General features: G+C 35.0%; 1 protein-coding gene across 4 annotated transcripts in view; it reads right to left on the bottom strand.

The window, feature by feature from the left end:
• Positions 1-17,980, bottom strand: part of PCNX1 (pecanex 1) — a 255,281-nt gene that overhangs the window by 123,675 nt on the left and 113,626 nt on the right. For 2 of the 4 annotated variants that reach the window (XM_069092081.1, XM_069092079.1), the window contains 2 exons: positions 15,261-15,390; positions 7,811-7,995 (listed from right to left, as the gene is read on the bottom strand). The exons of 1 other annotated variant lie outside the window; for it this stretch is intronic. In XM_069092081.1, the coding sequence (XP_068948182.1) occupies positions 7,811-7,995; positions 15,261-15,390 (315 nt within the window). Of the gene's footprint in view, positions 1-7,810; positions 7,996-15,260; positions 15,394-17,980 lie in introns of all 4 variants that reach the window. One more of the 4 variants, XM_069092078.1, reaches the window with a different exon arrangement.

Here is a 17,980-nt window from a genome sequence, read left to right as displayed (position 1 = left end):
GGATTCAATCTCCAGGTCATCCCAACACTGGAGCAGGTGCTCTTACTCGCTGAGCCACCTGGCTGCCCCTAAGCAATTGGGGTTAAGTAACTTGCTCAAGGTTACATGGCCAGGTGTTTCTGGGTAGGTGCTAAGTGTCTGAGCCCGGGGTTCAATCTCCAGGTCATCCCAACACTGGAGCCGGTGCTCTTACTTGCTGTACTACCTGGCTGCCCCAGAACTGGAAAATCTTGAGCCAAAGCAGTCTTTACAGGAAATTTTTCCTCTCTAAACACTTTCATCAACAAAAAAGAGAAAACACAAATCAATGAAATAGGCATACACAATTTTAAAAACCTAGAAAAATCAACAAATCATAAAATTCCAACTAAACAACAAAAAAGAAATTGTGAAAATCAGAGAAAAGATGAACAAAGTTGAAAGCAAAAATTCTACTAACATGACAAAACTAATGGCTGGTTTTTTGAAGGAAAAAAAAAGAAAAGAAACTACATAGTCTAGATGAATCTTTTTTTTAAGAGAAAAATAAATTGTCAGTATCACATATGAAATAAGAGAATTCACTACAGATAAAGAAAAAAGGAAAGAAACTATTTTTCCAAATAATATACCAATGTGGGGAGCCAAGGAAGCCTGATTCAGGACTCAGACTATGTTCTCTATAGAAGGCCCTTCAAGATACAGCTTTTTGTTAAGCTGGCTCCTTGGGTCTTTTGATATGGGTTATGGTGTTTGAGTTCTGAGATCAATAGGCTCTACCCCCAAGATTTTAGTTATTGAGAGCTAAAATATCTGATTCAGCACTCAGTATCTTTGGGTGGTCAGCTCTAAACGCGATGTTTTTTGACGATTGCAGCTTTGGCTTTGAAGTCTGCTCTCAATTACGACTGTGGCTACATTAGGAGGTACCTGAGGCCTAGATCAAAGGTTTTACCCTAAGACTTTAGTCACCTAGATAACAAATCCTTATCAAATTATCTATTCTGTGCTACTTCCAGGATAATTCTAAGGTAATGATAAGAATACTCAAGTTCTATTCCTCTGTCTCATTTGCTCTATAAAAACCTTGTACTAAGAATCAATAAATGGAGTTCATCTGACCATACTTAGTGCTGGACACTGAGCAGCCTACGGCACCAATAAAATTAACAAATGAAATGAATATTTATATAAAAAAAACTTCCCAGATTAATAGGAAAATGGAATATTTAAGTAAAACAAACTCAGAAAAAAGAAATTAATAAGACTTAAATGAGAGTCACCATTTTTGCCAAAGTCTCCCACCACACCCCTCTAAACAACTTAAAAAGCAGGTCATACTGAATTAGGAATGGGATGATCAACAACGAAAAAAAAATCACAGTAAGCCATTTTTCCAGCCCAGGCCTCCAAAGAGAGGTCTTTAGACACACAGGTGGTGAAGTGGAAGCAGTAACAGCTGTGAGTCAGAGGCAGCTGCAGGGGCATCAAGAGTGTATAATACCAGGGTGGCTGGGTGGTGCAGTGAGTAAAAGCGCCAGCCCTGGAGTTGGGAGGACCCGGGATTGGTTCCGGCCTCAGATACTTAACACCCACACACAAAAAAACTGGCCGTGTAACCTTGGACAAGTTACTTAACCCCAACTGCTTAAAAAAAAAATGTATAACACCTAGAGAATAGTACAAGGACAGAAAATGTGGTCAGAAAGAGATCCCAGGAGGCCTCATATCAGAAATGGGCACAAGACTGGGTGCCATTTGACAAAACCATCACCCATTACCCAGTTTTAAGGTCAGCTCTGAAAACAAATTCTGAGTTTGTAATATACTTACAAAGAAAAGCAAGCTATAAATGATACATATCTACAGCTTTATGTGAAACAAAGTAAAAGGGTAGTAAATGGTAGGCACTGAATATGGAAACACTTAATAACATAACAAAAAATAAAATTTAAATTGACAGGTAATGACTAATTTTCATGTGGGTCTCATTCCTGAATCAGTTGTCTCTATACTATGAAGTCATCAAGTCATAAGAGCAAACATCAGAATTAATAACAGATTAGAAAACTAGTAAAAAAAATTAAAATCAAATTAAAAGAACTCAATTACAAACTATTTTTAAAATTGATGATGAAAAATACATAATGAACCACAGAAATTACATGGACATCAATTATAATTTTAAACAGAAGCTTAACTGATATGATACACTTTAGGAAGAATAATGAGCAGGTACTATTTCACAAAGGAGTGAAGTAGAGGAGTGCAAACTAAGTTTTTAAACAGCTAGGCAAGAGATCTAAAGAAGCAAAGGCATGAGTGCTTGATGACCATTTTTCATTAAGAGAGGATCTATTCAACAGGAATGTCTTGGACTACATAACCTTTGTGGTCCCTTCTGATTATAAGATTCTCTAAATAAAAGGAATGTATGCTAGAATTACATAAAAACATACAAAAGAGTCCCACAAAGCAACAGTGCAAGGGTATTAAAGTAGGTGTATCAATTAAAAAACACCTCCTTCAGGTTGTTAGCTTCTTTCAACTCAAGAAAGGGTCTCCAGTGGGTATTTCATTATATATATTTGCACAAATACATCCTAAATATTGTGAAAACTGCCCAACTGATACCTTTTTAAGACAATGAAACATAGAAAGAATTCATCATTGCTATCATGCAAGACAAAATCATTTTAATTTAAATATAATTTATACTACAAAATCCTAAAGCACAATTGTTATCTTCCTGCCATTCCATTCTAGTAGGTCACTCTTAAGAAAATACCTTGAAATAGTCAAGCATTTAATAAATTAATATAGTCAAAATTCTTCAGAAACATATGGCAGGAAACTGAGTTTTCCTACCAGTTTCTGGTATGAAAACTGAAATTGTGTTATTTCTTTTGTCAGTCATCTTTAATACACCATAGTATATATACATCACATTCCCTTAACTCAAAAGGTTTTTCCCTTTTTTAAGGATTGTGAAGCACCCAATTTGGCAGCCTATACCACTGTACATATCAATATAAGAATACATTAACATTTCATGTGGTAAGTAGGGATTGGCATTTCATTATGCCAATAATTATGCCATCAAGACGTCAACACTAGGTACTGGCTAAAGAAATCTTTGTACATAAATAGAATACCACTGTTCTGTAAGAAATAAGGAATGTGATGAAAAAAGAATCACGTATAGACGTATATGAACTGATATAAAGTGAACTAAGTGGAGTCAAGAAAACAATATATACACAATGGCTACAACTGTGTAAATGGAAAAAAGAACCAAAAAACAACTGAAAATGAATGTTGCAAAATTACAAAGACCAAGCTTTGCCCTAAAGAATATATATGACAAGAAAAATGCCCCTGAAGAGGTGGAGTGAGGAAGAGTTCATGAATGTGAGAAATGCACACATAAGTTTCTTTGGTATATTGCTCAGTTTTTCTCCTTATCCTCTTTATCTTAAAAAAAATTTATTTCTTTTAAGAAATGACTGTTTTGTGAGGAGACAGAGGAAGGGATACAGGAGAAATTTAGGCAATTGAAGAACAAGAGATATCAATAAGAACCTATTTTTAAAAAAGGACTTGATGCTCATACAGTAAAGGATTTGCAGGCAAAGTTTTGTGGTACACCAAATACCTTTATAAGAAAAAGCTAACTAATGCTGCAATTATACCTGCTGAGATAAATGTCTCAGGATTCAAAAACAATCAAATTAAAACTTTATATTTCAGTTAACCTACTACAGTAACCACGATGCAAAATCTGACACAGGGTAGTATTAAAAGAAGATTCATGACAATGTTATGAATATGAATAGTCTCTGTAAAGAATTTTAGGCTCACTTAAGAAAAAATATTATGAAAAGAGATGTCATTAGCTTTAAATAAAGCCTTTGCTGCATATATTTGCAACTAAAAGTAGTAACTTTGTTACTTGAAAATCCATACATATTAACAGTAAAATTCTAGTTATAATAATTGACTAATAATATCAAAATTGGACACACAAATTTTATTCTTGCTTTATCATTTTCAGAAAATATTTATCCTTAATAGGTAGTAATAAAATAACAAAATCGATCTGGAAAACAAAAGATCTAGAATATCAAGGGAAACGATGAAGAAAAGGTAAGGTGAAGAAGGAATAATACTTCTACAACTCAAACTATATTATAAAGCTGCAGTCATCAAAACCATCTGGAGTTGGTCAAGAATAGAGACAGCAATGGAATAGACTAAAAAGGAGATTCACAAACAGCAGAACTCAATAAGCTAATGTCTGATAAAGAAAAAAACAGAAATTACATAGGGAAAAACTCTCTACCTGATAAAACAATTATAATGCATCTTAGGATAAAAAGGGAAATGATTAAATGAGGAAAATTTCTGATAAGGAATATGTAGCCCAGATATGTAAAGAATTAATAAATATATAAGATTAATAGCCATTCCCCAACAGATCAATGATCAAAGGATAAGAATAAACAGTTCTCAAAAGAACACAGCCACAGGAAAAAATGCTCCAAATCACTAATAAGAGAAATGTAAATCAAAACAATCCTGCAGTTTTACCTCCCACCCTCAAATTGACAAAAATGGTGAAAAAATGGCAACAGTGAATGTTGGAAGAGTTGTGGAAAGATAGACACACGAATGCATTATTGGTGAAGTTGTGAAATGGTACAACTATTATAGAAAGAAATTTGGAATTGTGCTAATAAAGTGACTAACAAGGGGCTCTAATACTGGACCCACATCCCAAGGAAGCCACTCTAAGAAAAAAGTCCCCATATACTCCAAAATATTTATAGAAGAATTTTCTGTGATATTTAAGAATTGGAAACTAAGTAGATGCCCATCAACTAGGGAATGGCTACAGGTCGCAGGTTCCCCACCTCTGGGCCAGACAAATTGTTTCACATGAATATAATGGAATATTACTATAACTATCACAATGAAACTGTAAAGAATAACACACTGAAAAATCAAAAGTAAATGTAACAAAATTATAAAGATCAAGTGAAACTCAAATGAAGATATATGAGAAGACACCCTCGTGGAGGTGAGAGATCCACAGATATTACACATTTGTCATGTTTTTGGACTTTTAAAAGTATCAATCAGTTCTGCTTTCTTTTTCCTCTCCAAAGAAGAAAATGTCATGACATGGCTCTCTAGGAAGGGAAAGGGGTGGGATACACGGGATACTATGGTGATGTAAAGAATAGAAAATATCGATAAAAATGTATTTTTTTAAAAACAGGTAGTCTATAGCACAATTGATGGTTGGACCTGGAAAGATGAAGACCTGGTTTCAAATCCTACCACTGCACTAGCTATTTAACTAAGAGCAAAAATCACTGAACTTCTCTGAGGTTTAGTTTCCTCATCTATAAAATGACTTCTCAATCTTTACTTCTTTTGACCTCTCTGCAAACTGTGACACTGTTTTTCACTCTCTCCTCCTCGGTATTCTCCTCTGCCCGGGTTTTGGGGTACCACTTTCTCCCGGACTTCTTTCTACATATCTGACTACTCCTTTTCAGTTTCCCTTGCTGGATCCTCAAATGGATCACACCCTCCAAATCAGGCCTGCAGTACCCTAAAGGATTGCCTCTTTGTGTAAAGGATATTTTCCTCTACGTTCAGGGCTGCCCAAAATCCTCTGGCGTACCACAAGCTCTAAGGGCTCTAAGCAGTCTGTACAGATTGTACAGGTGTGATCTAAATCACAGGTGACCCTCAGGGTACTCACGTCTTTTACCTTGTTCCTACTTCACCTAGTGATTTCATCCACTCCCAAGGATGTAACTGCCATCTCTACCCTGATGATTCTCAAATCAACTAGCCAACTTCTCTGCTGACCTACACAACCTCACTCTCCAAGTGTGTTTTAGACATCTCTAACTGGAAGTCCAGTGGGCATCTTAAAATAATTATGTCCCAAAGCAAACTCATTATCTTTCCTCCTAAACCCTGCACCTTTTTTATTACTGTAAAGGGCAACACCATCTTCCCACTCTCAGACTTACAACACAAAAGTTATGCTTGGACTCCTCACTGCTTCTCACTCGTACCCCTCTCAACTCAATCTGTTGCCAAGGTATGTCGGTTTCACCTTTGCAATTATTCCTCAAATATGCCTCCTTCTCTCCTCTGACACTACCAACACTTTAGTATAGGTCCTTACCACCTCCTGCCTGGATTATTACAATAGCATGCTGGTGAGTCTGCCTGTCTCAAGTCTCTCCACCTACTCCCATCAATCCACCCTTCAGCCACCCAAGTGATTTTCCTAAAATGCTAGTCTGACCATGTTACTCTCCCTACTCACTAAACTCCAGCGGATCCCTACTGCCTCCAGGAACAAATACAAAATGCTCCATCTGGTATTCAAAGCCCTTTATAACCTAGCCACCCACCCACCTTTCCAGTATTTTGACACCTTACTCCGCACTCCCCAACATATATTCTTTGATCCAGTGACACTAGCCTCCCGTCTGTTTCACAAACAAGATACTCCATCTTTCGGCTCTAGGCATTTCCCATGGCTGTCCCCCATGCCTGGAATGTTTTCCCTTCTCTACTCTGACTACTGACTCCCCTGGATTCTTTTAAGTTCCAATAAAAAGCTCTACCTTTTACAGGAAGCCTTCCACAAACCCTCTTAATCCCAGTGCCTTATCTCTGTTAATTATTTCCTATTTATTCTGGTTATAGCTTGCTTTTTATATACTTATTTGCATGTTGTCTCTCCCACTAGATTGGTAGGCTCCTTGAGGGCAGAAACTGTCTTGCCTTTTTTTCTTATGCCTAGCACTTAGCACAGTGCCAAGAAGGTATTTAATAAATGTTTACTGACTGACTGGTTAGTAGTACCTCTAGGACTTAATATAAGGTTAAATTTGATAATTTGTGTAAGGTCTTTCCCAAAGTTTCAAGCACTGTACGTATCAATTATCGTCACTATTACTTATTTGTAAAGTACTTTGTAATATGTAAAATAGAATATAAACTCCTTAAGGGGACAAGAGCTTTAAAAAAATTTTGTCTTTGGATCCACCAGGTAGAGCAGATCAGCATGCAGCAGAAAGAATGTTAGATCTGGAGTCTACAAACCTGTGTTTAAATCCTGTTTTCTTACTTCATATATGACTTTAGACAAGCTCTCATTTCCACATTTGTAAAGTGAGACAGTTAAACTAGATGCTTTTTAGGGTAACTTCCAGCTCTATGCCTATGATCTTATGGTCCTAAATGATTACTGAACTAGAGGCAATAGATAGATCTCTAACAGAAAATTATTATATGTTCGAAGAAAGGCATTGGTATTATAATGCAATTACAATTATCTCACAGTATAATATTTAGGAATGGAATGAATCCTAGAAATTATTAACCTTCACTTCAAAACATTAACTATCTCAGGCAGTGTCTCTCTTTCCCACAAGAAACAGAACTATTAAGCACTGGAGAGAACAATTCAGCATTCTTCTACAAGATATTTATGTACTTAACTATAAAACTACTTAGATTATGAGAAAGCATAAAACATTAACACCAGCAAATTTTTTTAAACATCCCTTTACAGTGAACATGCTAGAGACAGAAGCATGGGACAAGCGTGCAGAGAAAATGGGAGGAGAAAAGTAACTATATTTTCCTCTCCATGCTTAACCCAAATCCTGTTAAAATTATACCTATATATGGTGCTGAAATGGAGCTATGTGGAAAGTGAATTTCAGTTCATCATTACCCATTATCTGCTGCATTAAAACTTCCATGTCACCAAGGTTACATAAGGCCTGCATACCAAGTTCATGATGCAAACTGCTACCGCCTACAGCAGATGCATTGTCATGTGACGCTTCTAAGTGGACACTCCCATTTCTCACCAGCAAGGAGGCGCTAGCACTGAGCACTGCAGCCTGGGAAGGGGGACGGGACTGGACTTTGACCTGGGCTGTGGACTGCTGGCCTTGCTGACCATCTTGAAGGCTACGAAAAAACATGGATTGGGGAGACATTATAGGGAAGAATAAGAGAAAACAATAGCCAGAAATGAAGCAACACAGAAAACAGATTTCAAAAAGATAAATTTATCATTAAGCATAGCATAAGAAAAAAGACTTTGTAAAATGTGCAGGTTTTATTGCTGAAAAAAATGTAAACCAGTATCTCTAATACAGCTTGGACTAAATAGTCACAGCTTCAGAAATCTTTCTGCTTCTTCACTGCATGCTCTTCTATATGTGGTTCACAGTATCTACATAGTATTTTGCAAATGGTAGATTAAAAGAGTTTGTTTTTGTTAAGTGTGTAGTTTTTTCTGTTTTACAGTGTATTCTAAATAGGTACTTTAAGAAAAAAATAGAAAAAGATAAGAAGTAAAGTCCTTTCAATGTCTTTGGAAAAAAAACCCTGATATTTTGGAAGGCAGACCTTACTTCAGGGTTCATAATCAGTTTCTAGAACAGGGAGGGGGTCTTAAGTTTTTTATATCATGGAATCTTTCAGAAGTACAGTGAAATCTATGAACCACTTAGAAGAATGTTTTTAAATGCATAAAATAAAGTACATAGGATTACAAAAAAAAAAAACAACCAAAGGCTTAAGAAAGAAAAGATGTAATTTTTTTTCCCATACAAGTTCATGGACACTCAACTCTAAAATACATCATACAAGTGATCAATATAAGCTACCAGGTACTCAAACTCATGATAAACCCATGTTGCTCTGATGTTATAGAATTCTCATTGAACTAAACGGGAAAAAATATTTAGACTAATAGGAAACAGGTAAAGATCAGAAAACCTAAAAGATAAGTTAAAATAAAATATAAACTGAGATGGCGGCAAAGAAAATTTAGTATAAGAAATCTTATCTGTAAGATTATCAATATCTGGTTCAATCCCTAAAAGTATGTCATAGGCCTAAAATATTCATACCAAGGGCCAATTTGAAAAACACAATAATTTGTCTTTTATGATTACTTAGCAGCATAATGTCTATTTTCATTTTGAAAACAGTTTTTCTTTTTCCCAGTTCACAATATAGTCTAACATATATTTTTTATTTCAGAAAAGCTTAAAGCAAATTTGAAAGACAATTATAACCAGAGGACTTTTGCATAGTATCAGCAGATTTTTGTTTTAAAATGACTCAAAAGTGAAGATAAGACATTACTCTTAAATATCTGAAAGACTGGCTAGTGCATGATCCTAGGTGAGTTATGCTTCCTATATGTCACAGGGCACTTGAAACAAATATTCTGAATGGGGACACATACTATAGCTCTATGACCGCAAAGTATGGCTAACGGTCTACAAGCTGATATATGATAAGTTACTTGTCATCCTCATGATTGACAACATAGTAAATGCAGCCATGCAATAAAAAAGGAATGGCAGCCTTTATCATGAGAGTAGACTGGATAGTTACTGACAAAGATGACTGTTGAACAAGCTGGCCATTGCTGTCAAGCACCATAGAGATCTCATTCTACATTGCCAACCACAGGCTTGAAGATTGTCATTGAGAAGCATGCAGGCAAGGAGCTGACAAATTTCCACAAAGCCAGGCTTACCACTGTAGGCATTGAGGTCTAAAACCCAGCCTTCAACATTAAGTTCCAAAAGCTCATCATCACAAGGCAGAGCATCTTCTCTCCCAGGGAGTTCCAGGCAGCCCTGAGGAGAACCAAACCCTTCACCATTAATGAGGTCCTGATTCTCCTAACCATTAGACTGCAACCTCCTTGAGAGATAAGTCTTTAGGGTATTAATCTTAATAGTCTTAGTTCATAGTATAGTATCTTTAGCAAAGTCTGAAATTAATGGATGTCTGCTGAATTGCATGTTAAGTATGTATTATTTTTTATATATTGTACAACTCACTTTTGCATTCTGCTAAATTTAACATCACAGAAGGAAACATTACTTAACTGGAGTATGTGAATTAATAGGCCCAGTTAATAGGTTGTATATGTGTTTTCCCAGGACTAGCCTAGCTGGTCACAAGTTGGCTGTAAGGTAATGAATTTTTCCAACAGGGTAAATTTTTTTAGTATCCATACCAACAATATCAAATATCTTTAAAAAGGTGTAATTAACCATTTTTCCAAAAGAAGCAAGGGGAGAAGAAATGAGACTTTATAAAGCCTCATCAATTTATTCTATTGTTTTAAGTCAAGTATCTTTAATAAATAATGTTTATTGTTCAACATACTAATACTTTGATGCTTTAAAAAATGTTCTATAGTCAGAAGACTGACAAATATGAAAGTGAAACAACTGCAAAAATAAAAGACTGGGCAGAATATACCTGATATAGTTCTCAATCCAAGTTACAGCAACAAACACATTCTGGAACATCTGTTTTTCAGCTCCCTTCTTTTAGAACCATTAGAAAATCACAAAATTATTGGGTTTCTTTAAACATGCAAAATTAAGCACAAGCATGCACACAGGACAATGTGTCAAAAAGGGCAAATTTGTAAAAAGGAAAAAAAATTGAACTGCCAATTATCAAAAGCACATTTTAGCCTATGAATATGTGAGCACTTACTGAAAAACAAACTTCCTCATCAATATGTCTTACTGCTAAAGGTGAACTACAGTTTAAATAAATACAAATGAAAAGACAGCTCTTGGTATATAATATAATCCCAGGAAAATAATATTTTCTACAAAACAGGAACATTAAACAAATGGATCTGCTACACTAACAAAAAACTAACCTAGAGGGATTTGCTAAAATGAAATTAATTCAAAAGTGAAAAAAATTGAGGTAAAATAACATTCAATTGCTTATACTGGCATGAATTTTCAAAACCAAAAATTACAGACAAAGCAAACCAAATAATACCATCCATTAAAAAGCCATAAATAAAAGGGCTATTTAGGTACCAGAGTGATTGGTTTTTAAGATTCTACTTTATATAATTTTTAAGTAGCCAGGGTATAAACTCTAAATAAATATTTAAGATTATGCCATAATCTCAGAGATTCATAATGCCACACTTCCATCTAGGATGGTAATTACAAGGAGAAAAGAATGTTTCAATATCACAGGATCATCAGACTTATAGCTCTTACAGCTGGAAGACAACTTGGAGCTCATTTAATCTAACTACCTTATTTTACAGAGGAACAAACAGGTACAGAAAGTTAAGTGATTTGCTCTAAAGTAATATAAATGGTGAGAGCAGAGTGGATATTCAAACCCAGACCTTTTTACCATAAATCCCAAATTCCTTTCCACTGTACCACATATCAGTAAAAATTGATGGAAATCCTGTATTCTTTTCTATTGTGCCACAATCATATGAAAATCAAATTCATAACTAAGGAAAAAAAGTTGCCTCTAAATCCACATGGTCAGTGAACATTTGAACTTTTATATTAAAAGCTATTCACAAATCAAATATTGAAGCTGCCCAGTGCCATCAATTCGTATTTTCAAAATGTTTCTAGGAAGAAAAAAATGCTAAGGAAAATTTCCAGAGAAAAATGTTGGGAAATATTTCTCTAGAAGCCTTTGGTTCACTATTAAATAAGCCTTGGTATTAATGATCAACTTAGCAATATCCAATACCTAGAATGAGAAAAAGAGATAGTACTGGCAAAAAAGGAAAGGAAGAGATTAAGCCTAAACACTGTCAGCTTTCCAAAGCCTCAGTGACATCTAAAGCTTTATCAATTAACAATACAAAATCAGAGCTCTTAATCTTTCCCTCTTTTAAATTCACATATTTGTTTGTACATTTAGAATTTAACACATATGATCATACATGCCAAGTAGAATCACTTTTTAAAGACTTGTCTCGGCAGTCAGATTTGGGAACCAGTTTTATTTCTTTCACACAGTATGCCTAGAAATATGTCTTGCACATATCAGATGCTCAAAAATATTTGTCTTAAGCCTACATTAAAGATTCATGACCTCACTGAACTCATTACCAAAATATTTCTGAATTCTTATCACAATCTATTTTATATTATATTTATTTTGACATATCTGATCTGCCCCTCATCCCCACTCCCAGTGGATGGCAAGCTCATTAAGAACAGAGACTGTTATTTTTCATCATTGTACTTCCAGTGTCTAATACTGTGCCTTGTACACAATAGGTACTTAATACATGTGTTGAATTTTATTATACATCTTTACAAGCATCAAGCTTTAGAAAACAGATATGTAATAACTGAAAGTTTTCCATACATACAACAGAAATATGTGCCATTTATTTTAATAAAAGAACCTGAATTTCCTCAAGGAAATCATGTAAGTAGCTCAGGCCTACAGGATCAGCATGAACAGAAACTAGATATATTTAAATTAGATAAAAACTCAATACTACTACTGTTACTTCCTAAGACTTCCATCCTTGATTTCTTACTATTTCTTTGGTAACAGTTATCATGGGAAAGACAGTAGGTTTTAGTTATAGTTTAGTTAAAATTGAGAGCCTAAAAATTCCATCTATCTGTAAGTGTCTTGATTAAAAAAAAAAAGATATCAAAATGTTATCATAATACACATTACATACTATGTACCAATTCTCTTACCAAAATAATTGATTTGGCACAGTAAATCCTATGGGTAACAGTTTTCTAAATTACAGAACAAGCTCAACACATAATTTGAAGCAACTTGCTTTAAACTATCTAACACTGAAAACTAGTTATTGAAACTTTTAAAAATATTATTAAATCATGTTATCAATTTTTTTCAATTTCTTCTTGGCAAAAATAAATAAATCTTTAAATTTTATATGGTTATCCTGACTTATAGGTAGAATTTTTATTGTGAAGCTAACTTTGAAGAGTATCAGCAAGATGCTTCTTTAGTTTTCTTTGCTATAAAGAGCTTTCGATAATAGCTATTCCTTCAGAATTCCATACAGGTAAACTGTATTTTACCAATTCTACAAGAAAGTCAAGTTATTACTGAGGAAAACACACAACCTTTGTCTTTAAATTATATTACGATGTGCCATCATCACTATTTTCTACTAACTAGAATCTGGCATAATATGGATCTGTTTAAAATCCCATTGAAGCTAGTTTAGTTAATAAGCTAAAAGCTATTTTAAGAACATTTAGCCTATAGCACAGATTGAAAGGATGGTAAGACCTACTATTAACACTTCTATTAACTAACTGGTTAAAAAAAAGAATTGCTACCTCATACATCTAGTCTGAGGAAGAAGGGAATCTGTATTTTTTTACATTTTACATATAAATCACGTACACTACACTTTCCTTTTGAAAGTAGGATCACGTTCAAAACCCTGCAAATACAGGCTAAAATAAATTTTAAGTGTCCTGTTGGGATATTCAACTAGGCAACAGTATCAGGATCTACTTTACCAGACTATTTATGTTAACAGCTCTAGGTTGTTTTAGTGAGTGAGCATCTACCAGGCCCACTTGCAGCAAATCACAGACAGGTCTGGGAGAAAAAAATGAAAAAGAAAAAAGATTTAGGGATTTTAAAGTGACATCTTGTTGAGTGAATAAGGAAGAAGTTGTCTAGAAGTAGTGGTTAGGAGAGAGGGAAAGATGGCAAGGAACAAAAAATGGTAAAGACAGGTAAAATACCCAGCTATTTCATAATAGAATAGTACTGCCTAAAAAGTTATAAAAAAGCAAAAAAAAAGTTTTTTTTAATGAAATAAAGGCAGAATAAGGCAGGGGAAGAGAGAAGTATAATAGAAAAGAAAGGAATGATGAAAGGCACAAACAGAAAAGAAGCTTAATTTAAAAAAAAGCTAAATGGCTTCTTTTATTAGAGGCTTTTTCTTTCTTAATTATTCATTTAAGCTAAACATCAAGCCATATGTTCAACACTGTGACTTTACTCAAGAATTTAAGGGATGGAGCTGTGAAGGAAGAAATCCTTCCTTATAATAGAAGTGAAATTAAAATTTGAGACAACTTTAAAATGTAACAGTGTACAAATAAAACTTTTTTTTAAAATAAGATTTACCCCAAAATGAATGGCTGTTATAACAATGATGGAAAAACCTGATCTGTCACCACCTATACTGTCTCCATGTTAGATTTTAACTAAAATACTATTTCCTTGGGTTTCAAATGAAAAGATTCTATGAAATTTCTTACAGCAACTACTTTTAGATACCAAGGAAAATGATATATAGTACTAAAATCTATTATGGGGAAGTGCTTCTAGAATCACATGGTGCCATAGTCTTCCATTTGTTGTTTTAATAACTAATTTCTAATTAATTCAAAATACAAATACAACTAAGTGCAAATGAGAATAAACTAAAATATTTACATGGGGCATTATGATTATTTTGGAGATTTAACAGGAAAATATTTCTCATCTGAGAAATGAATGTATGTTCCCTTTCTTCTTCAATGTATGTAAAATTTTGAGAATTTAGACACAGATTTACATATGTATACAGGTCTCAAGTTACCATTACTTATACATTAATTGTTTGGTACCAAAATACTACAAGGTTTGAAGGTAAAATTAGATGAAGACAATTTGTCAATAAAATAGTGAAATAAATTTTCACGTAACTATCTAGTAATGTTAGGCTGGTTCTTTTTCTGGTATATTTGTTTGGGAGCTTAAATGGTCAACTGCTTAAATTATTTGCTAATCAAGAGCAAGGACATGTATTTCTTATCCCCATGTTTCCTTCCAGAAAATTATAAAGAAAAAGAAATGCCAAAACTAATAATGCTTCTATTACAGATTTTTAAGGCTAAAAGGGAGCTGAGAGGTTACCTAGTCCACCCCCTTCATTCCTCATATAAGAAAAAATTAGGTTTGGAGGTTAAAAAGAAGTCATAGAACTTTTAAGTGGCAGTTGGGTTAGTGCTCAGATCTCCCAATCCTCAGTAAAGTATTCTTTCTACAATACCACATCGAGCCAGTAAATAAAATACCAACATAACCAACAAAATATCTGGCTGAAAGCTACTTTTTATACTGATGTGACGACTAAATCCTTTTTTGGAAAAAAAAAAAGGCTTATCTCAGTGTTTTGGAGGGAAAAATGGTGCAACATAAACATGCGCATTCCAACAAGCCCATCATCACATGCAAGGAGAGACCAAAAGAGCTTATAAAGGCACAGAAAAAAGGAAAGGTTAAAAGGAAGAATAGAAGTTATTCAAATGATTTCTTGGAAATGGGGATGAGGGAGGGGGGAAATGAGAAGAGGAAAGGTTAAAAAGACTGCTACATGCATACTGAGTATGGTGGAACTTTTAATACTGTACCTGAGGGGTGATCCGATGAGCAATGTAGGAGGGGTAGAGTTATTCCCTGCATTGTGCCTGCGCCGTACTGCCTGACGCCTAAATGTGCTGCGTTCACGGCGAAATGTAACCATCTCCTCGCTGTCCAGTGCTGCTGCATCAAGACAGACTCAGGTCAAATAGGAACCCAGTCAGGGGTGTAAACACGCAGCTTAAAGTCTGTCTTTCCCTTGCCTCCCCACTACCCCAAGAAATGTTGCCCTGTTAACTAAATAAGTTTGGTTTTAGAAATAATTTATATATTATCTTTCATCCTATGTAGAGTTCAAAAAAACACGCATAATCTAAGGTGATTACTTTCTTTAAAAATAAATGTAAATTCTACCAAACTATTTTAAAACCAAAATCTGTTCTACTTTCCACTTTTTTTTATCTCAAATACCTTTTTAAGATCTTCAAATTGCTTAAAAACTCTACTGAAGGTTTTTGGATTGTATTTACTTCCTTTCTGCTCCAGTTATATGCAAGGGACTCAGGAAAACATAGTAATAATTTCTATCAATCTCCTAACGAGATAGAACATCAAATTTTCTGATGAAAGAATAAAGAAAGACACTACACTATGGCTACAGTTCATTTTCCTTATCTAGAAGAGAAGCAAGGTAAGTTTAAAAGTTTAGTGTTTTCATACGATGACTCCACAATTTTTGGTAACATCAAATATACAACTGTTAAGTTGCACAATAGGCCTACTGAAATCTTTTTTTTTTTTTTGCCTTTTGGAGGGCAACTGGGGTTAAGTAACTTGCCCAAGGTTACATGGCTAGTCTTTTTTTTGTGTGGGTGTTAAGTGTTTGAGGCCAGAACTGAACTCAGGTCCTCCCAACTCGGGGGCCAGCGCTTTACTCACTGCGCCACCTAGATGCCCCTGAAATCTCATTTTAAGAATGTAAGAATAAATTTTAACTGTGGGTTCTCCTCCTATCAAACACAGTTTGATGAATGCATGTGCCTCTGGACTAATATCAGTTGCTATATCCCCTTCTCCAGCAAGTCACTAATATCAGGAAAGTCAAGGGTTAAACATTTCCATCCAAAGCAATAAGGTACAAATGAAAGTCAGATGCACAGAAATAAGTAACACTCATTAAAATGACAATGTAATGTATAAGTTGAACATTCTACACTAGTCTCTTTCTCAAGCAGAAACTGCATTCAATTTATCAATTTAAATATAAAAAACTTATCATTTCTTTTAAAAGTACAAAGAGAACTGATCGAAGAATATTTGTGAGAGTTTTTTGTTATAGTAATAGCTAAAGAAAAATACAAAATAAATCTATAACCTGCCTTATCATTTTTACCTAGTTAAGTTTGTTTGATATTAAAAATCATAAGACAACAAAAGTTGGAATAGAAACTGAGTTGTCTATATATGTCTATATATACATACATATATGTGTATATAATATAATATCCTATCCTTCTGTTTAGAAATTATTCCTGCTAAGAGAATGGGATAAAATTGCTATATGCTATCATGACTGGGTCCCTGGGTGGTGCAGTGGACAGAGCGCTAGGCCTGGAATCAGGAAGAATCCTCTTCCTGACTTCAAATCTGGCCTCAGACACTTACAAGTTAGGTGACCCTAGGCAAGTCATTTAATCCTGTTAGCCTAAGTTTCCTCATCTGTGAACTGAAGAAGGAAATGGCAAAATTCCAGAATCTTTGCCAAGAAAACCCCAAATGGGGTCCCGAAGAATTGGACCTGACTAAAATGGTTGAACAACAAATGCTCTGACAAAATGCTATGCCTTAACACATATCTACATTGCAAGCTTGGGAATGCCTGTCAAAAAAAGAGAAAGTAAACCATGGACCATTTCAAGGACATATTCTCCTTCCTCTCCCCTGCAACAAGGAAAAAGGAGGGGCAAAAATAGTCAAATCACAAAGAAGAAAAGACATCAAGCTGGGTTAACAGTTGAAGTCTATCCAGGATCTATAAAGTAACTACAATGTGAAAGGAACTGGGGACAGCAAAGACAAAACCAAATCACTCCTTGCCCTGAAGAAGTTATGTTATATGAAGGGAATACATGTACAATGGGACACATTTAAGTAGATACAAGTAAATATAAGGTAAATACTGGGTAATTTTTTAGGGAAGAGAGAAGCAGCTTGTGGGAAGGCAAAAATCAGGAAAGGTCTCAGGAAGAAAGTGACCAGCTAAGCTATGAAGCGAAGCTACAGACTGAAAGTTGCAGAGGTGAGGTGGGAACTCGTTACACACAAGGAGATAGAAGACAATGTCATTTGTAAGGGAAACCAAAGCAGGCTAGTTTGGCTGGACCGCAGAGTATGTCAAGAACAGCGGCAGGTGGGGCGGCTACATGGTGCAGTGAATAGAGCACCAGCCCTGGAATCAGAAGAACCTGGGTTCGGATCCAGTCTCAGACACTTAACATACATACATACACACACACACACATACACAAACTAGCCATGTGACCTTGGGCAAGTCACTTAACCCCAATTGCCCTCCAAAAAGCAAAAAAAAAAAAAGGAAAAAAGAACAGCAGCAGATAATAAGTGAGAGGAGACAGGTGAGAATCAGACCATGACAAGGATTTAAATGCCAAACCAATGAATTTTTATTTGATCCAAAAGGCAACAGTTGGGAATCACTGGAGATTCTTAAGTGGAGAGAAGGTGGCAGATGTGAGAGATGCTATAAAGG

Source organism: Petaurus breviceps, unplaced genomic scaffold, assembly GCF_028583685.1.
Source record: "Petaurus breviceps papuanus isolate PSGF00001 unplaced genomic scaffold, PetGlider_PUasm1.0 189, whole genome shotgun sequence".
Taxonomy (NCBI): Eukaryota; Metazoa; Chordata; class Mammalia; order Diprotodontia; family Petauridae; genus Petaurus; species Petaurus breviceps.
The sequence above is the reverse complement of the archived record's forward strand: the minus strand, read 5'-3'. Positions and strand labels throughout refer to the sequence as shown.